This window comes from Nerophis ophidion, linkage group LG06 (genome assembly GCF_033978795.1).
Source record: "Nerophis ophidion isolate RoL-2023_Sa linkage group LG06, RoL_Noph_v1.0, whole genome shotgun sequence".
Lineage (NCBI taxonomy): Eukaryota > Metazoa > Chordata > Actinopteri > Syngnathiformes > Syngnathidae > Nerophis > Nerophis ophidion.
The window spans coordinates 40396020-40417475 of record NC_084616.1 but is presented as its reverse complement, the minus strand read 5'-3'; the positions used below and the strand labels follow the sequence as shown (position 1 = coordinate 40417475).

Sequence of the window (21456 nt, the reverse complement as noted above, 5' to 3'; positions counted from 1 at the left end):
GTTTGGTATTTGTCTTCCTTAGTTCCTGGTGGCACCTCCTGTTTGTTTCCGTTGCCATAGTCACGCATTAGTGTCACCTGTCTATTGTTTTTTACGCGCACCTGCCTCGAGATTATCACCTTATTTAAGCCTGCCCTTTCTGTTCATTCGCTCTCGCATCCTAGTCATTTCTGTTCCATGCAACAGGTGACAACGCTGATTCCCTTTTGTGATATAGAACCGTTTTGTACTTGCTAGCTTCCACGCTTCTCCTTTGTTTGTTCCCTAGCTCACATGCTAGCGCTTTTTGTTCTTTCTAGCTCCCATGCTAGTTCTGTTTGTTTTGCCTTTAGTGCCTTGTGCAAGTGTTTATGTTCTTAGTCTGTGTTTTGTAGTATAAATAAATCTTCATTTCTTACCTTCACGCTGTGTCCAATCCAACTGCATCATGGAGAGAACGAACCCGCACCACGATGCCAGCAAACCATCACAAATATAGGTCATAAAATCTCAGCAACAAGCTGTAATATCTTACTGAGATCATTTAGAAACAAAACCCTTAAAACAAGTAAAACACTAACACAAAATTTGTTTAGTGAGAAGAATTATGTTATCTGATAGAAAATAAGCAAATATCACCCTTATTTGAGATAATTAATCTTACTTAGATTTCAGTTTTTGCAGTGTAGGTGTGGTGAAATTTATCCTGTGCATTTGACCCAACCCCTTGTTCACCACCTGGGGGGTGAGGGGATTCTTGAGCAGCAGCTATGGCCGCGCCCGGGAATCATTTTTTGGTGATTTAACCCCCAATTTAACCAACCCTTGATGCTGAGTGCCAAGCAGGGAGGTAATAGGTCCCATTGTTATCGTCTTTGGTATGACTCGGTCGGGGTTTGAACTCACGACCTACCGATCTCAAGGCGGACACACTGACACAGAACTATTAATCTTCATTGGTTCTGCTCAATAACCCTTGGTTAAATGTCCTTCTTCCTACCACCCTATTCTGCAGGAATATCATCTTTGTCAAGTGGTTCCACCACTAAGCATCTCAGGAAGTGTTTTTTTTTTTTAAACAATGCTGATTTTCACTTCAAACACTGATGCAGGCCAATTCATGTGTCGTTGCTGCATGTTTAGGCCAGTCACGCAGACTGGTGAACAAGTCGAGACACTTCCAACGGTATTCGAGTGTGAGACAAAAAAAAATATTGGAACTTTTTCATGTACTGTACTTGAGTAATCGCTGTAACAAAATTCATTAAGATCAATCTTGCAATAAAACATAATGTGTATACGTTTTAAAGTTCAGTGATGGAATAGTACCTTTGATCATTTTAATCAACACCAGTTGTAGATATTATATGTTGTGATGGTAAGGCTCACATGAAGTACGAAATGTTGTGAGTGACCTTGATGGAAATTAAAATATCGGATGGATTTTTTTCTGCAGTGTGAAAATAAAATAATTCAGGTTATTGTGGGACTGTTGGAACTTGTCAGGCTGGGCTGGGAGTGTGTGTGTGTGAGAGAGAGAAAGAGACTGTAGTATGTGCATTTCTAGTACGGTAATAGTGTCACAACAAACAATAGTATCTCATTTGTAGCCTGATATTCCCTTGGCCGACCTCTGAGGCCATCACAGAACATCGGGGACGGCGTGGCGCGGTTGGGAGAGTGGCCGTGCCAGCAACCTGAGGGTTCCTGGTTCAATCCCTACCTTCTCCCATCCTCGTCACATCCATTGTGTCCTTAAGCAAGACACTTCACCCTTGCTCCTGATGGGTCGTGGTTAGGGCCTTGCATGGCAGCTCCCGCCATCAGTGTGTGAATGTGTGTGTGAATGGGTGAATGTGGAAATAGTGTCCAAAGCGCTTAGAGTACCTTGAAGGGAGAAAAATGCTATAAAAGTATAACTAAGGGTGTAACGGTATGTGTATTTGTATTGAACCGTTTCGGTTCGGTTCGGAGGTATATCGAACGAGTTTCCACACGGTCATATTAAGCAGTGTAAACAATGCACAGCGAGGCAGGCTAGCAGCGACCGGGCTAGGACAACATGTAAAAGCCAGAGCTGGAAGACTCTCCTGCCTCGTTAAGATCTCCCGTTTGGGAACACTTTGGCTGCGCGATACAACAATGGAAGACGGAGGTTTGCCAACATTGTTCAGCAGCAGTAGGGTATGCTTCTGCCAACGCGTCAAACATGCTAACTCCTTTGAAGCGTCACCACCGCATTCAAGCAGCCTCTCCTCGGCGAGTCAGGCAGAGCTGAAGCAATAACAAATGTTTTCATAGCAGCCAAGTTAGCCAGGCTGGGGAGGTGTTGATGAACGTGGACCCCGACTTAAACAAGTTAAAAAACTTATTGGGGTGTTTGCATTCAGTGGTCAATTGTACGGAATGTGTACTGTACTGTGCTATCTACTAATAAAAGTCTCAATCAATCAATCAAAAAAAGCACTTTATTAGATTTTGTTAAGAAACCATTCTGAGCCTTATCCTATTTAGTTTTTATTTTATATATGTTGATCACATTAACCTTGGCAATGGACCCTGTGCGTATATGTATGTTATGCCATTGTTTACAAATGTGGTAAATAAATAACCCCAAAATTTATATTTTGTTGTTTTCTTACTGTACCAAAAATGAACCGAACCGTGACCTCTAAACCGAGGTACGTACCGAACCAAAATTTTTGCGTACCGTTACACCCCTAATTATAACTCATTTAACTGTATTCATACTGAGATTATGTTGCACCCAGGTAGACTGTGTTTAGTCGTTACGTCAACATTTGATCATTCAGGCAATTATCAGACGACTACTGAAGGCTATTATTTCGATAGATAGATAGATAGATAGATAGATAGTACATTATTGATTCCTTCAGGAACATTTAAATTCAATCAATCAATCAATCAATGTTTATTTATATAGCCCCAAATCACAAATGTCTCAAAGGACTGCACAAATCATTACGACTACAACATCCTCGGAAGAACCCACAAAAGGGCAAGGAAAACTCACACCCAGTGGGCAGGGAGAATTCACATCCAGTGGGACGCCAGTGACAATGCTGACTATGAGAAACCTTGGAGAGGACCTCAGATGTGGGCAACCCCCCCCCTTCTAGGGGACCGAAAGCAATGGATGTCGAGCGGGTCTAACATGATACTGTGAAAGTTCAATCCATAGTGGCTCCAACACAGCCATACTGTACAGAATTGAGATCGAATTTAAAAAGTAAAAAGTAAATAATGGGGGTATATGGAAATAAAATAGAAATAAGTACAATAAGAATAAATAAAAAAGAAACAATAAAAAAATATTACTATTTATTGCTGTGTTGAATGTATCAGTGTCACATATTGACGTCATATTTTCTGTGCACATCTGCATGGCAACACAGATGTGTAAATTCACACTTTTTCATTATTTTGACCTTTTTACATGTTCTTTTCTCCCCCAGTACTCTCCCCTGCTGAAGAAGCTCTACTGTCAGATTGCCAAAACATGCCCCATCCAGATCAAGCTGTCCTCGTCCCCGCCCCACGGCAGCATATTGAGAGCGATGCCCGTCTTCAAGAAGGCGGAGCACGTCACGGAGGTGGTGAAGCGCTGCCCCAACCATGAGCTCGGACGGGATTTTAATGACGGTATTGTCATTTATAACCCTTTTTAAGAGGAACCTATGATAATTCGAATCAACATGTAACACACTTCCTTGTGGCCTAGATGAGGGATTATTAACCTTTTGGATGACAGGGCCCAACTTCGGCCCTCGGCTGTGTTTCACTATCCCCGTTGACAAAGCCGTATTGTATAAAGTCTGGATTGCACTTGCAAAAAAATTGCCTTTTGGTGACAGTTGGCACCATTTTTTTTATTCTCCATGATGTTTTGTTACAGACGACTTCTGATTGTTTGAGTTTGTAAAGCCGCACACAGTCAACTGACTGACGCATTACTGCCACAACTGGTGGGAAAGTGTATTACCCTGTGATTAAGTTAAAGTAGTTAAAGTACCAATGATTTTCACACACACTAGGTGTGGTGAAATGTGTCCTCTGCATTCACCCCCAGGGAGGTGAGGGGAGCAGTGAGCATCAGTGGTGACCGCGCCCGGGAATCATTTTTGATGATTTAACCCCCAATTCCAACCTTTGATGCTGAGTGCCAAGCAGGGAGGCAATGGGTCCCATTTTTATAGTCTTTGGTATGACTCGGCCGGGGTTTGCATTCACAACCTACTGATCTCAGGACGGACATTCTAACCACTAGACCACTGAGTAGATTTAAGAATCAATGGTCTCGATCAGGAATGCCCAAAATGAGGCCCGTGGAACGAATTTGGCCCTTCGTGTCATTGTGTTTGGCCCGCAAAAGGTTGGCTATCAAATCTAATACATACTGACCTTTTTTAAGATGCACAATCAGTGATGGTATAAAAGTCAGTAGATTTTACTGAAAAAACCTAGCAGCTCATCCATCCATTTTCTATTGCTTGTCACTCTCAGGGGCGGGTCGCCAGATATTTACAGTAAAATCTTCAGTGATACCATTTTTCCATTGCTACCCACTGTGACTAACATGTAGGATGGGGGTGGGAGGGGATGTTATTGTTTTACTTTTATTATTTTTGGTAATTTTTTGTTTTTATTATTTGTATTTTTTGAGGGGGGTATGGGGGGGACAAAATAAGTGTCCGTTTTCTCAGTACCTGTATTATGATTTCTCTATCAAATGAATAAATAAATATTGGCAACACTTTAGTAAGGGGAACACATTCTGGGGAACATATTCAAAGTAACACAGACTTAATTTAGAGTTATTTGGACACTAGGAAAACATATAAGGGTTAGGGTTAGGGTCACTAATAAGCAATAATTCTGAGTTTATTGAGGGAAGACTCTTAGTTAATGGCTTACTGGTTGTATAATAAGGCAATGCAGAATAAGGCATTAATAAGTACTTAATAATGACTAATTAAGAGCCAATATGTTTAGTTAATGGTGAATATGTGTTCCCCATACTAAAGTGTTGCCTAAATATTATATTTTTAATAAAAGGAACATCATCATTGGGCCCCTTTAAATATAAAATGATTATCTGTATAGTGACATATGGCACTGATGTGCATATGGAATTGTATCCATTCAGATGCAAACAGGATGAACTGTTCGATCTACCAGTTTCAATTAAATCAACATAAAAGAAAATACAAGATAAACTTTCAATTAGTGCATCAACCCCCCCAAAAAACTCTCCCTCCCCCATTCACACTCAACCACACCCACTCACACAAAAGGGGTTGTTTCTTTCTGCTACTAATATTGTGGTTCCCACAAAATAGACAGCACAGCCTGCAAGTGACACAGTCCCTGAGGCATACATGATTGGGTGTGCCGCTGGTCCACGAACATTTTCATTAATTACTATTTTTTTATGTAATTGTTTTTATATTGTTTTTCTTTCTTTTTTATCCAAGAAAATGTTTTTTATTTATTTATCTTATTTTATTGTATTTATATATGTGTATATATATATATATAAAACAGGACCTTATCTTCACCAGACCAGGTTGTTAATGAAATTAGATTTGTTTAAAGGGTTTTTAAAACCAGGTCCAGTCCAGATAATGTCCAAGTCGGGCTCAGCAACACACACCCTCATCCATGTACAACGAAAAATTAGGGAAATAACAGATTGCACATAGTTTATAAACAAAATTACATTTTCATAATAAGCATTTGTGTATCGTCAATATTAAGTCCAGGTCGGACTCAGTAACACACACCTTCGTTTTTGTACACTCAAAATAGGGAACACAACAACAGATAGCATATATGCTGCTGTTGTTGTTGCATATCTATAAACATAATTGCATTTTCAAAATTAACCTCTGAGGACTTCCAATCTTTTTTTATGTGTTTTGGCATCATTATCGTTTTCAATCATATTTCTTTCTAAAGTTAAAAAATACTGAATAAATGTTTTAAAGAAAGTTGTACTAAGTGAATATCTGTTTTTGGCCTTTAAAATAAACCTTTTACCGAGTACTATAATTAAATTGACTAAATCATGCTTGTCAATGAACTCTCCTAAAACAACAGCAACTACATCAAGCTTCATAAACAAACCAATCCTTAAACATATTTTTTCAACTTCCACCCAAAAGGAAGACACAATATGACAATACCAAAACAAATGCAGGGTGGATTCAGATTCCTGACAACAAAATCGGCAATCATCTGACTCAGTCATATTCCATAGTTTTAACATTTTCCCCGTGGGTATGAAGTTATAAATCATTTTAATTTGAAAATAAGGATTTTGCACATCGATAGTAGTTTTGTAGATTAGTTTGAATATGGCATCCCACGGCAATGGGCAGTCAAAAAAGTCCCCCCATTTTCCATATGTGTTGTATGGGACTGCCTTCAAAGATTTCTTTATTAAATAAAAAAGTATATATTTGTCTATTGGGCTTCACGGTGGCAGAGGGGTTAGTGCGTCTGCCTCACAATACGAAGGTCCTGCAGTCGTGGGTTCAAATCCAGGCTCGGGATCTTTCTGTGTGGAGTTTGCATGTTCTCCCCGTGAATGCGTGGGTTCCCTCCGGGTACTCCGGCTTCCTCCCACTTCCAAAGACATGCACCTGGGGATAGGTTGATTGGCAACACTAAATTGGCCCTAGTGTGTGAATGTGAGTGTGAATGTTGTCTGTCTATCTGTGTTGGCCCTGCGATGAGGTGGCGACTTGTCCAGGGTGTACCCTGCCTTCCGCCCGATTGTAGCTGAGATAGGCGCCAGCGCCCCCCGCGACCCCGAAAGGGAATAAGCGGTAGAAAATGGATGGATGGATGGATATTTGTCTATTAATTTTAGTTCCTTTTTGCCAACTACAATTTCTTATTAGAGGTTTACAAACTAGTAATTTAGTTGTTCCATAATTAATTATTTGTTTCCATCTTTTCCCAATTACTCCAGTTAGTTGATTAAAAGAAAAGCTTGAACAACCATCACCATACATAGTTCTAAATTCATCATACTTCATCATTTTACCATTCTCATTGATAATATCATTGACAAAAATGATTTTTTCTTTCAAACATATTTTTCCAAAAGAAAGGCTTTCCGTCTATTACAATATTAGAGTTCATCCATATTATCTGCTGCAAAATAACATCTCTTTTTTCTGGCACATAAAATTTAAAACACCACCATGAGTGAATTGTTTCCTTTATGAACCCCCTGTTATTGGTTCTTTCCCTACAGGCCAAGTAGCCCCAGCCAGTCATCTCATCCGAGTGGAGGGGAACAACCTCAGCCAGTATGTGGATGATCCAGTAACAGGCCGCCAGAGCGTCTTTATCCCCTACGAGACGCCACAGGTGCGTGCTTCTTATCCACACAATATCTCTTTTTCATACTTTATCCATCATCAAGAGAAGGTTTGACCATTTGGGTCATGATTACAATTGTTGGGATCAATGCAGGCGTCAATATGAATCAACTTTTGTCCCATTTCTTGGGAAACTTGTTTTAGTAAGGGTCACAAAAACGTGTGAGCCTAAAAAGGTTATTGAAATAAAACCGGCTTCATTCAAACAGAACATGTTGCACAACACTGCCCTATAATGTTAGACCCGTCACAATCTGCCCAACATTCCGAAATAATGTTGTTTCATTATTGAATGATGCAGGTGGGGACAGAGTTTACCACCATCTTGTACAACTTCATGTGCAACAGCAGCTGTGTTGGCGGCATGAACAGGAGACCCATCCTTATCATCATTACTTTGGAAACAAGAGAGTGAGTCATCATTTCAGTTTACACTATATTGTCAAAAGTATTTGGCCACCCATCCAAATGATCAGAATCAGGTGTCCTAATCACTTAGCCTGCCCACAGGTGTATACAATCCAGCACTTAAGACAGGAGACTGTTTCTACAAACATTTGTGAAAGAATGGGCCCCTCTCAGGAGCTCAGATATTTTCAGCTTGGCATTGTCATAGGATGCCACCTGTGCAACAAATCCAGTCGTGAAATTTCCTCGCTCCTAAATATTCCAAAGTCAATGGAAGAGTTCAGGAACAACAGCAACTCAGACACGAATTTGTAGGAGTGTGTGATTTGGCGGAGGAGGAATTATGGTGTGGGGTTGTTTTTCAGGAGTTGGGCTTGTCCCCTTAGTTCCAGTGAAAGGAATTTTGAATGCTCCAGGACAATTCCATGCTCCCAACCTTGTGGGAACAGTTTGGAGCGGGCACCTTCCTCTTTCAACTTGACTGTCCACCAGTGCACAAAGCAAGGTCCATAAAGACATGAATGACAGAGTCTGGTGTGGATGAAGTTGCCAACCCTCCCGGATTTTCCGGGAGACTTCCGAAATTCAGCGCCTCTCCCGAAAACCTCCCGGAAGATAATTTCTCCCGAAAATCTCCCGAAATTCAGCCGGAGCTGGAAGCCACGCCCCCTCCAGCTCCATGCAGACCTGAGTGAGGACAGCCTGTTTTCACGTCCGCTTATAAACAGCTTGCTTGCCCAATCACGTTACAACATCCACGGATTTTAATAAAAAAAACTGTACACACAAGGAGACGAAGCTGAAGATCGAGGAAGTTACAGCCATGGCGACGCCGTCTGTAATAGAGTGATCGATGTTGTCTGTTGCCATCTCCTGGTGAATGTTGGCTATGGCGTTATGGGGTTGCTTTTTGATTGGCCAACGATTTACGTGGTGTTGCGCACCTGACGGCAAGTGAGGGAGTCTGTTCTGATTCCTGAAGCCCACAGTAAAGAGACGTAACTTCATCACCTCGCCTGGTTATTGACTCCAACCCAATATAATACACCGTCGATGAGCAAAATGAAGAAATATGCTTGCTAGTTCCAAAACGAATGGAAACAAGAATTTCAGTTTATCCCGGAGAGTTCGAAGGGGAAGGGGCATGTTGCCTGTAAATTTTGTAGAACAGACTTCTCCATTGAACACGGTGGCCGAACGGATATACTGAGTCATGAATGGGCAGTCCGGAGCGCAGCATCGTTCACAACCCAGTATTATGGGCCACCTCGCAAACTGGAGACCCGATGTTGTAACTTATGCTGAGACAAAGATGGCTACGCTGATAGCTGGAAGCAACATCCCGTTCTCATTTTCGGATGTCTACAACAAATCCGAGAAGGATATGTTCCCGGATTAGAAGATCGCTCGCCAGTACGCAAATGGCAGGACACTCAAATATTGAAAGGTAAGTGTTGTTGTTGTTTTGTTAGAAACCAGCAAGCACAGTACAGTTAGTAGAACAACTGTGTTTTTATTACTGTGTATTTGATTCTGAAATCCAACTATTTAATTTATTTATATATATATAATAAAATAATTATGTATAGCTAAAATTCACTGAAAGTCAAGTATTTCATACATATATATATATTTATATGTACTGTATATATATGAAATATATATGAAATACTCGAGTTGGTGAACTGCAGCTGTAAATATACTCCTCCCCTCTTAACCACGCCCCCTCCCCAACCACGCCTCCGCCCCACCCCCCACCTCCCGAAATCGGAGGTCTCAAGGTTGGCAAGTATGGGATGAACTTGACTGGCCTGCAGAGAGTCCTGACCTGAACCCGATAGAACACCTTTGGGATTAATTAAAACAGAGACTGAGAGCCAGGCCTTCTCGACCAACATCAGTGTGTCACCTCACCTATGCGCTTTTGGAAGAATGGTCGAAAACTCCTATAAACACACTCCGCAACCTTGTGGACAGCCTTCCCAGAAGAGTTGAAGCTGTAATAGCTGCAAAAGGTGGACCGGCATCATATTGAACCATTTGGGATAGGAATGGGATGGCACTTCAAGTTCATATGTGAGTCAAGGCAGGTCCCCAAATACTTTTGGCAATATAGTGTACCTTCAGATACAAAAATATATTTAATTGTGTCTAATTGTCCTTAATGTATTATTATATTTAAATATATATATATATATATATATATATATATATATATATATCAAGTAGCTATATAGTAAACATGTTGAATGAACATACTATATCAACTACATTGATTATATTAAGATAATAACATTTTAGAAGCTAAAATCCATTTTATTCACCATTATTAAATACAATATTTGTGTACTGACCGACCAAGCTTTTGCTATATTAACTAGAGCTGTTCTAACTCCAAACACCCCTTCAGTGGACAAGTGTTGGGTCGCAGGTCCTTTGAAGGGCGGATATGTGCGTGTCCTGGGCGAGATCGTAAAGCAGATGAGGACCACTTCAGGGAACAGCAAGCTCTGACTGAGAGTGTGGCAAAGAATGGAACGGCCAACAAGCGCAGTAAGTCATCAATGTTTTTATTACTGAGCTGTTACAACTACAGCAGGTTTATATACAGTAGGATAGGACAGGTTAGCACTTCATTGTCAATGCACAAGTACAACAAAGTTGGGGGGAGGGGCTAAAAAAAAAAGTTGATAACAGACCAGGCTCCAATGGAGGTGGGGGGTTGGGGTGTTTCATTCTGGTACCAGGACAAAAAAACTTGATAGCCACGATGCAAGCAGGCAGAAACAGAGTTAAATATATATATTTGCATAGAGTTAAATATATATATTTATAAAATATAATACATATATCCATCCATCCATTTTACTGCTTGTCCCTCTCGGGTTCGTGGGGCTGGCTGGGGCCTTTCCTATCTGCATTCAGGCGGAAACGTGGGGTACACTTCGGACAAGTCGCCACCTCATCGCATATATTGTTGTTTATCGTCATGCAGGATTAGGTCTCTGCTTTTGGCAGACGATGTGGTCCTGATGGCTTCATCTGACCAGGATCTTTAGCTCTCCCTGGATCGGTTCGTAGCCGAGTGTGAAGCGACAGGGATGAGAATCAGCAGCTCGAAGTCCGAGTCCATGGTTCTCGCCTGGAGAAGGGTTGAGGGCCATCCGCGGGTTGGGGAAGCGATCTTGCCCCATGTGGAGGACTTCAAGTATCTTGGAGTCTTGTTCGTGAGTGGGGGAAGAGTGGATCGTGAGATCGAAAGTCGGATTGGTGCGGCGTTTTCAGTAACGCTGGATCGATCTGTTGTGGTGAAGAAAAAGCTTAGCCGGAGGGCAAAGCTCTAAATTTACTGGTCGATCTATGTTCCCATTCTCACCTTTGTCATGAACTTTGGGTTATGATCAAAAGGACAATATGACAGGTAAAAGCGGCCGAAATAAGTTTCCTGCTCCGAGTGGCGGGTCTCTCCCTTAGAGATAGGGTGAGAGGCTCTGTCATCCAGGAGGCGTTCAAAGTAAAGCCGCTGCTCCTCCACATCGAGAGGAGCCAAATTAAGGGGTTCGGGCATCTGGTCAGGATGCTAACCTAACGCCTACCTAGGGAGGTGTTTAGGGTACGTCCGACCGGTAGGAGGCCAAGGGGAAGACCCAGGACACGTTGGGAAGACTATGTCGCCCGGCTGGCCTGGGAACGCCTCCGGATCCCCCGGGAGGACCTGGACGAAGTAGCTCGGGAGAGGGAAGTCTGGGCTCCCCTGCTTAGGCTGCTGCTGCCCCCACGACCCGACCTCAGATAAGCGGAGGAAAATGGATGGATGGATGGATGGATTGTCATGCTGAGTGTTTGAGATTGTAGACCATAAACTATTATCTGTTGTTCACAGATTTCAAACAGAGCCCACCAAATATCTCGAGCCCAAATGTTAATAGGAAGAGGCGGCATGGAGACGAAGAGATTTACTATATTCCTGTAAGTGGCTTTTACTATTTAGATTTATTGCACAATGTTGTTTGCTTAGGATGATATTTTGAGACAACGCTGAAAAACAATGTTGCTTTTAGATCATTTAAAAATGTTTCATGACAAAAACATGTTGTATAAACACTTTGCGTTTGTGTGCAGGTACGTGGTCGAGAAAACTTTGAACTGCTGATGAGGATTAAAGACAGTTTAGAGCTGGTGGAGCTGGTCCCACAGCAATTTGTGGACTCCTACAGGCAACAAACTCAACAGCAGCTGCTACAAAGACCGTAAGTCAATGTGATGCACTGACAATAGTGTGCATACTGGCTAAATGAAAAAAGACATATGCTTTAACTGACATTTCTCTAATAATCCAATGTCCAAATTGTTTCCTCAGGAGCCACATCGCGTCTCCCTCCACTTACTCTCCCCTGTCAAATATGAACAAGCTCCACTCCCATGGAGGCCTCAGTAAATCACCCACAGCCAACCACCTGGCAGGGCAGCAACCCCAGCAACAACACACTCCCTCCACCTCCATAGCACATATGGGTGAGTTGAGTTAAAATTAAAGTACCAATGATTGTCACACACACTCAAGGTGTGGCAAAATTATTCTCTGCATTTGACTCATCACTCTTGATCACCCCCTGGGAGGTGAGGGGAATCATTTTTGGTGATTTAACCCCCATTTTAATTTCCCCTCGGGGATTAATAAGGTATATCTGATTCTGATTCCAACCCTTGATGCTGAATGCCAAGCAGGGAGGTAATGGGTCCCATTTTTATAGTCTTTGGTAGGACTCGGCTGGGGTTTTGAACTCACGACCTACAGATCTCAGGGCGGACACTCTAACCACTCGGCCACTGAGTATCAACAAATATGACTTTTGTACACAGATAAAGATAACAATGTGATAGTAGAATATTAATATTACCGGTATTAATAAATATAGGAAAACACGCAGTGAGAGCAGATCTCCGCCAGGTCCTACCTACAAATAGTAAAAATCCAGATTTGTTCTTTGTTCCATTTGTGAAAGTTGGATTATAATGTGTCTATAACAATTTTAACTATTTATGGAGGAATGAAAAAAAAGTTTTGAAGCCTTATGTCAGTCATCCACTGTTCTTGTCTTTGTGAAGAGCATAAACACACAGAAGTTCAAGCTCGTAACATAAATGTAAGTTATTGTAATGGAATTGATCTAAATCGGCTTCAAAACGTAATGACTTAATTGTTACTTTATCTCATTTTGGACATTCCCTAAATGTTAAATGAAAATCCACCAGTAACATTTTAAACTATCTATGGAGGAATAAAAGACACAAAGTAAACACCCTTGTTAGTCATCCACCATCTTTGTCTGTGGGGTCGCAAGCATACACACAGACGGAAACGTAACATAATGTAAAGTAGTAAAACTGATATGTATCAGGCTCAAAATACATTCAGGTGTTCCTCATCCAATTTCGGCCATTTCTTTAAAGTTTTATTAAAATCCACCCACAACTTTTTTTAGTTATTTTGCTAACTAACCAAGTAGCTACCGTACTTTCCGAGCTATGAGCACATATAGGATCTTGTAGCTCACCTTGCTCCCAGTGGCACCTAGACTGGTGTATGACTGTGCAAAACTCTCTTAAAAAAGGGATTCTTAATCTCAATGGGCCTTTTCCCGGGTACATAAAGGTTAGATTAAAAAAATATGAGCTGCACCCACCTATTTTTTGGAAGAATTTTATTTTGTATATACTGTGTATTGGTCGTTCATGTATAAGCTGCAGTTATACACATTGAAACATGACATATTTAAACAGGCGCTATTATTCATTCATAAATTTGACAAAAGAGAGTGGCTAAAACACAGAATTCAATAGCTTTCTGGAGGGGTCTGTGAGCATGGTCTTCGTCCTTCTCCTCGTCTTCAGAACCTGCGGTGATACTGCTTCTAGTGGTGGTAGATTTCCGTTCAGTGCGGCGTATGTTTTTGTTTTTGATGGCCAAGTCGACCATCTTTGGCTTTGGGGCTGCGTAACGTGTGCATTTTGTAGTTTCTTCTCCATGAGGAGGGTGAGTCCATAACATACCAAATGAATGACTGGGTTATTGTGTGAGTGTCTTTGATTTAATGTAAACAATTTCATTGGTCCACAATGACCCGCTTTCATGCCATTCAATTGGTCTAATGTGACAAGGCTAAACCATTTGGCGGCATGTGAAGCTCATGAACCTAGAACAATCCGGCAGTATCATGCCATTATTATACACTCAATGGACGAAGTAGAAAGTCATCTAATACATTTAAATTTAATTCAGTTATTCTCTCTGCAGATCTTAATGATAACTGCCCCCTGGCACAAAATTGAAACACAAAATAATCAACACCAGTGGTTCTCAGACATTCGAAAACACTTGGCTCTCTACGTACCACCATATATAAGGATATTAGGGCTGCGAATCTTTGGGTGTCCCACGATTCGATTCAATATCGATTCTTGGGGTCGCGATTCGATTATATATCGATTTTTTCGATTCAACGCGATTCTCGATTCAAAAACGATATTTTTCCGATTCAAAACAATTCTGTATTCATTCAACACAGGATTTCAGCAGGACCTACCCCAGTCTGCTGACATGCTAGCAGAGTAGTAGTTTTTTTTTTTAAAAGCGTTTCTAATTGTAAAGGACAATGTTTTATCAACTGATTGCAATAATGTAAATTGGTTTTAACTACTAAACTAACCAAAAATATGACTTCTTTTATCTTTGTGAAAACATTGGACACAGTGTGTTGTCAAGCTTATGAGATGCGATGCAAGTGTAAGCCACTGTAACACTATTGTTGTTGTTTTTTTAATTTTTATAAATGTCTAATGATAAGGTCAATGAGGGATTTTTAATCACTGCTATGCCGAAATTATAACTAATATTGATACTGTTGTTGATAATATAAATTTTTGTTTCACTACTTTTGGTTTGTTCTGCGTCGTGTTTGTGTCTCCTCAATTGCTCTGTTTATTGCAGTTCTGAGTGTTGCTGGGTGAGGTTTGGTTTTGGAATTGGATTGCATTGTTATGGTATTGCTGTGTATTGTTTTGTTGGATTGATTAAAAAAACAAAAACAAAAAAAAACATTAAAAAAAAAAAGAGAATCAATTCTGAATCGCACAACGTGAGAATCGCGATTCGTATTCGAATCGATTTTCCCCCACATATATATATATATATATATATATATATATATATATATATATATATACAAACCCCGTTTCCATATGAGTTGGGAAATTGTGTTAGATGTAAATATAAACGGAATACAATGATTTGCAAATCATTTTCAACCCATATTGAGTTCAATATGCTACAAAGACGACATATTTGATGTTCAAACTGATAAACATTTTTTTTTTTGCAAATAATCATTAACTTTAGAATTTAATGCCAGCAATATGTGACAAAGAAGTTGGCAAAGGTGGCAATAAATACTGATAAAGTTGTGGAATGCTCAACAAACACTTATTTGGAACATCCCACAGGTGTGAAGGATAATTAGTAACAGTTGGGTGCCATGATTGGGTATAAAAGCACCTTCCATGAAATGCTAAGTAATTCACAAACAAGGATGGGGTGAGGGTCACCACTTTGTAAGAAAATTGTCAAACAGTTTTAGAACAACATTTCTCAACGAGCTATTGCAAGGAATTTAGGGATTTTACCATCTACGGTCTGTAAAAGTTCTGAGAATCTGGAGATTATATTACGGACTTTTGATCCCTCAGGCAGTACTGCATCAAAAACCGACATCAGTGTGTAAAGGAATCTCCACATGGGCTCAAGAACACTTCATAAAACCACTGTCAGTAACTAGAGTTGGTCGCTTCATCTGTAAGTGCAAGTTAAAACTCTACTATGCAAAGCCAAACCCATTGATCAACAATATCCTGAAACGCCGCCGGCTTGGCTGGGCCTGAGCTCACCTAAGATGGACTGATGCAAAGTAGAAAGGTGTTCTGTGGTCTGACGAGTCCACAATTCAAATTATATTTGGAAACAGAGGACATGGTGTTCTCCAGAACAAAGAGGAAAATAACCATTCAGATTTTTATAGGCGCAAAGTTCAAAAGCCAGCATCTGTGATGGTATGTTGGTGTATTAGTGCCCAAGGCATGGGTAACTTACAAATCTTTGAAGGCACCATTAATGCTGAAAGGTCCATACAGGTTTTGAAGCAACATATGTTGTCATCCAAGCAATGTTATCATGGACGCCCCTGCTTATTTCAGCAAAACAAGTGTTACAACAGCGTGGCTTTGTAGTAAAAGACTGCGGGTACTTTCATGGCCCGCCTGCAGTCTAGACCTGTCTCCTATCGGAAATATGTGGCGCATTATGAAGCGTAAAAAACGACAGCGGAGACCCCGGACTGTTGAACGACTGAAGCTCTACATAAAACAAGAAAGGGAAAGAATTCCACTTTCAAAGCTTCAACAATAAGTTTCCTCAGTTCCCAAACATTTATTGAGTGTTGTTAAAAGAAAAGGTAATGTAACACAGTGGTGAACATGCCCTTTCCCAACTACTTTGGCACGTGTTGCAACCATGAAATTCTAAGTTAATTATTATTTGCAAAAAAAAATAAAGTTTATGAGTTTGAACATCAAATATCTTGTCTTTGTAGTGCATTCAATTGAATATGGGTTGAAAAGGATTTGCAAATCATTGTATTCCGTTTATATTTACATCTAACACAATTTCCCAACTCATATGGAAACGAGGTGCGTCAGGTGAGGTGGGCTGGGTTGGAGGGGCCGGGGGGATTTGGTGCTAATGTAGCCCTGCAGAGTAGGGATGCATGGAATTCTGGGTATTTGTTATTTTGTGTTTATGTTGTGTTTCAGTGCCGATGTTCTCCCAAAATGTGTTGTTCATTCTTGTTTGGTGTGGGTTCACAGTGTGGCGCATATTAGTAAGAGTGTTAAAGTTGTTTATATTACAACCCTCAGTGTAACCTGTATGGCTGTTGACTAAGTATGCGTTGCAGTCGCGTTCGTGTGTAAACAGAGGCTGAACATAAAATGATCAGTCGACACGCAGATCGCGTGATGTCAAAGCCGACGCGACGACATGTTGTAGAGTAGGTTAAATACATTGCCATCACTGCACACCCTCAGTATTGTAGTCCAGGTGAAAATTGGAGAATGTTATCCCCGGGTGATTTCTGAGAGAGGCACTAAAAATACGGAAACCCCACAGAATAGTCGTTGGGGTCAGCAATTTAGCAGCTGAGCCACATCAGAGTGATCAAAGAGCCGCATGTGGCTCCGGAGCCGCGGGTTGCCGACCCCTGATTTAGAATATTATCAGGATATGATAAGAGACACCCAGTCAGTTTGTTAAAGAATTACTTAAAACAAGCTTTAGCTAACAGACTGAACAACAACACGTTAAACTCCCATCACTACAACATGAAGTATATACGATAAATATTGAATATTAAGAGTATGTGAACAAATCAAAACTACTCTTAAATTGTTTACGGTATTATTAGACACTTCTTATAATGTCCACATAGTTTTGTGGGCAAGATGGGTTTTATTCTACCACATATTTTAACATTCTACGCTGTTTTTTTATTAATTAAACCATGAATTGGGAAGGTTGTCTGAATTAGTACCTATACATTACATACGCTTGTGTAAAGCACATGGTCAATAATAATCACGGTTGACCATATTCATTAGAGGGTAACACATTTGCAATATTTCAAATTTCATGTTTTAGAAATCTACTTGGAACAATCTTCGGGCTGTGGTTTGGGAACCACTGAATTAAGCAATTGTTTGGCGTACAACTATATGAAGCTCGCGTACCGTACCACAGTTTGAGAAACGCTGATCTACACAATCTGGAACATTGCAGTAAGGCTTTCTATAATTCAGTGAAGGCACATGGTAAACAAGCAGAAGCCCCAAATGCTGTAGAGCAGTGTGAGTGTAGGCTAGCAGGGAGAAGGGAGTGTGAGTCCCCCATTAACTTATGTCTCAATTATTTTGTCCATCTCATGTAAAATGACAGTTTGCACTTTGTAATTGTTCCTGTCTTCTAGGCCACAACATGCTCAACAGCCATCACATGCAGTCTAACAGTGACATAAACGGTGGCCACAGCAGTCAGACATTATTGTCTTCTTCACACTGCAGTCCACCCCCTCCGTATAACCCTGACCCCAACCTTGTCAGGTACCTCACCCTCCAATGACACTTCTTCTTAATTTTTCTGTGTAAGATAGTCAGAAAGAATATGAGTCATACTTTTCTGAATCAAACTGTCATTTTGACAATAGTTAAGTCTTGTCACTGCATTGTAGCCCATGAGAACAAAAGCTGGTGTCAATAGACTACTGGAAAAAAATACCATTATACTTTGCTTGTAACATTTGAGCTGGAGAAGGGGTTGTGTGATGTTGTATCAGTAAAGCTCAGACAATTTTGTGGGTGGAAAGTGGTCCTGTACTATGCACCGTATACATATGGTGTATTTCTATGCACCAAATATGTCCACCTTACACATTTACAAAGAAACTGTCATTCCTAGATGTGATAGTTCCTGACTTGGGTCTATACTTGCCCAGCTATGGCTGCAAGAGTTTTGTTACTTTCACTACATTGCAACTGGGGGCTTTTTTTATGTAATGAATATGCATGCAATTAGAAAAAACAGCACTGTCATCTTGTCTACTACCACAAACCTCCTTACAATGCACAGGAGAACATTTTCTTCAAAAGAAATTGCCATTGTTTATGTTCTGATTTTGTTCGAAACTTTTGTTTTATTTTTCTGAACTCCTGTATCAGTGCACTAATTTTAATACCGTGGACTTTTTAATGCAGATGTTTCCAACCACTGTATGTTGCCAATACTTTTATATTTTATGTATTTATAATAAAGGATCTTCACCAAAGCAAGAGTGGCCTAATGAATCATTAATATATTGGCGTGATTATGATTTATGTCAAGATTAGTCGAGACCTGCGTCTCGCTGAGACTTGAATAAATTAAGCAGTGCCGCTTTTGTCCCCATACAGTTTCCTAACCAGTCTGGGCTGCCAAAACGTCATTGAATACTTCACCTCTCAGGGTCTTCAAACTATCTACCATCTTCAGACGCTCTCAGTGGAGGTAATAATTCTGTTTTTCTAGGTAAAGTCTGAATAATTCCTTAATAAATTGTCTTGTGCGGATCATTATTCCTGGTCACTACAACTTGTTGCTAGGCAAAATTCGTGGGCTACAATCATCTCAGGGCATTCAATCGATGGCAACCGGACGGTTTCGTTTGTCTTTGAAGACGTTTTGCTGCTCTGAGACAAACCAAACAGTCGAGTAGCGATTGATTGAATGCTCTGAGATGACAATGACCTGGATGAATGAGAACTTTCCTAGACATGGGCTACAATCATTTGTGCTGACAAGCCCACTGAAAAAAATAAGAGAGAATGGACAAAGAGAACTGGAATGACCACTAATTTAGGAAACAAACAGCACTATAAGGATTTAGACATCAAATGTGTTATATAAGTATATATATATATATATTTACATGTATTTATATGTGTGTGTGTGTGTGTGTGTATATATATAAAAATGTGTGTGTGTATATATATATGTATATATGTATATATGTGTATATATATATATATATATATATATATATATATATATATATATATATATATATATATATATATATATATATATATATATATATACACAGTATATGGATAAGCGATAGAAAATAGATGGATTGATGTGTGTGTGTGTATATATATTGTTTGTGTTGTGGTTTGTGCAGCCCTTTGAGACACTAGTGATTTAGGGCTATATAAGTAAACATTGATTGATTGATTGATTGATAAAAGCATCAGGCTCCTCCCCCTATATGCTACCTGCTGTTTCAGGCAAGGCACGACACCCGCCCCTAATGCAACAATGTCATCCTCAAATTTCTGCTGTCTTTGTATGATGAATCATATTTTAACACATTTAACACTCTAAATTTGCTTTCCACAGGAATTAGGCGCCCTTAAGATACCAGAGCAGACTCGCTTAGCCATCTGGAGAGGTCTCCAGGACATGAAACAAGGCGCTTCCGTCCAGCTGCCGGCCTCCTCTCATCATCACGACTACCACAGCCAGCAGCTTCTACGCTCTAGCAACATGACCGCCTCCGCCATAGCCGCCATCGGGGCCGCCAGTGGGGAATTGCAACGTCAGCGCGTGATGGAGGCCGTTCACTTTCGCGTCCGACACACAATTACCATACCCAACAGGCCGGGTGTCGTAGGGACGACCGGGATGGCGGCAGCTACTGATGAGTGGGCTGACTTTGGTTTCGACATGCCTGATTGCAAAGTGTCACGCAGCAAGCAGTCAATAAAAGAGGAGTTCATGGAAAGAGATGTTCACTGAGACATACTTAAATTGTTTTGTCAACAGACATTTTTAACATCCTAGATACTAGTCGGTCTGCTGAATCTTTGAATCTATGAGTGTTGCCATTCTTCAGTCAGTAATTTAAAAGAAAGGCTATAAATGGGACACCACCATAATTCCAATGCCTCTTTATTCAATCAAGACTCAAATGGACATTTTCAGATACCACCATTGTCAAGGCAATACTTTATAGAAATTGCATATTATTGTGCTTGGATACGAACAGTTAGTTCTCAGCTGATTTATTTATTATCATTCCATGTTCCCTTGACCTTGCAAAAAAATGAAGAAAATAAGTATTTGAACACCCTGCTATTTTGCAAGTTCTCCCACTTAGAGGTTCTGAAATTTTCACAGTAGGTGCATGTCCACTGTATGAGAGATAACCTAAAAAGAAAAATCCAGAAATCACAATATATGATTTTTTTAACAATTTATTTGTGTGATACAGCTGAAAATAAGTATTTGAACACCTGTCTATCAGCTAGAATTCTGACCCTCAAAGACCTGTTCATCCGCCATTAAAAGTCCTCCTCCACTCCACTGTATTATCCTGAATCAGATGCACCTTGTGTGAGGTCGTTAGCTGCATAAAGACACCTGTCCACCCCATACAATCAGTAAGACCCAAACATTCAGCATGGCTAAGAGCAAAGAGCTGTCCAAAGACACCAGAGACAAAAGTGTACAACTCCACAAGGATGGAAAGGGCTACGGAGAAATTGCAAAGCAGCTTGGTGAAAGAAGGTCCACTATTGGAGCAATCATTACAAAATGGAAGAAGCTAAATATGACGGTCAATCTCAATTAGAGTGGAGCCCAATGCAAGATATCACCTTGTGGGGTCTCAATGACGCTAACAAAGGTGAGACAGGACTTGGTCAATGACCTGAAAAGAGCTGGGACCACTGTTTCCATGGTCACTGTTGGTAATACACTAAGACGTCATGGTTTGAAATCATGCATGGCACGGAAGGTTCCCCTGCTTAAACCAGCACATGTTAAGGCCCGTCTTAAGTTTGCCAATGACCATTTGGATGATCCAGAGGAGTCATGGGAGAAAGTTTTTTGGACAGATGAGACCAAAATTTACCTTTTTGGTCATAATTCCACTATGCGTGTTTGGAGGAAGAAGAATGATGCGTACCATCCCCAAAACACCATCCCTACTGTGAAGCATGGGGGTGGTAGCATCAT

The 21456-nt window shown here is 40.5% G+C and overlaps 1 protein-coding gene across 4 annotated transcripts in view; it reads left to right on the top strand.

The window, feature by feature from the left end:
• Positions 1-21456, top strand: part of tp73 (tumor protein p73) — a 64211-nt gene that overhangs the window by 41895 nt on the left and 860 nt on the right. For 3 of the 4 annotated variants that reach the window (XM_061903767.1, XM_061903769.1, XM_061903768.1), the window contains 10 exons: positions 3456-3642; positions 7265-7380; positions 7693-7802; positions 10210-10352; positions 11683-11768; positions 11922-12049; positions 12160-12314; positions 17873-18005; positions 18852-18945; positions 19837-21456. The exon at positions 19837-21456 is cut by the window's right edge and continues 860 nt beyond it. In XM_061903767.1, coding sequence (XP_061759751.1) covers positions 3456-3642; positions 7265-7380; positions 7693-7802; positions 10210-10352; positions 11683-11768; positions 11922-12049; positions 12160-12314; positions 17873-18005; positions 18852-18945; positions 19837-20235 — 1551 coding nt within the window. In that variant the 3' untranslated portion in view covers positions 20236-21456. The remainder of the gene's footprint in view (positions 1-3455; positions 3643-7264; positions 7381-7692; positions 7803-10209; positions 10353-11682; positions 11769-11921; positions 12050-12159; positions 12315-17872; positions 18006-18851; positions 18946-19836) is intronic. The other variant, XR_009807190.1, reaches the window with a different exon arrangement.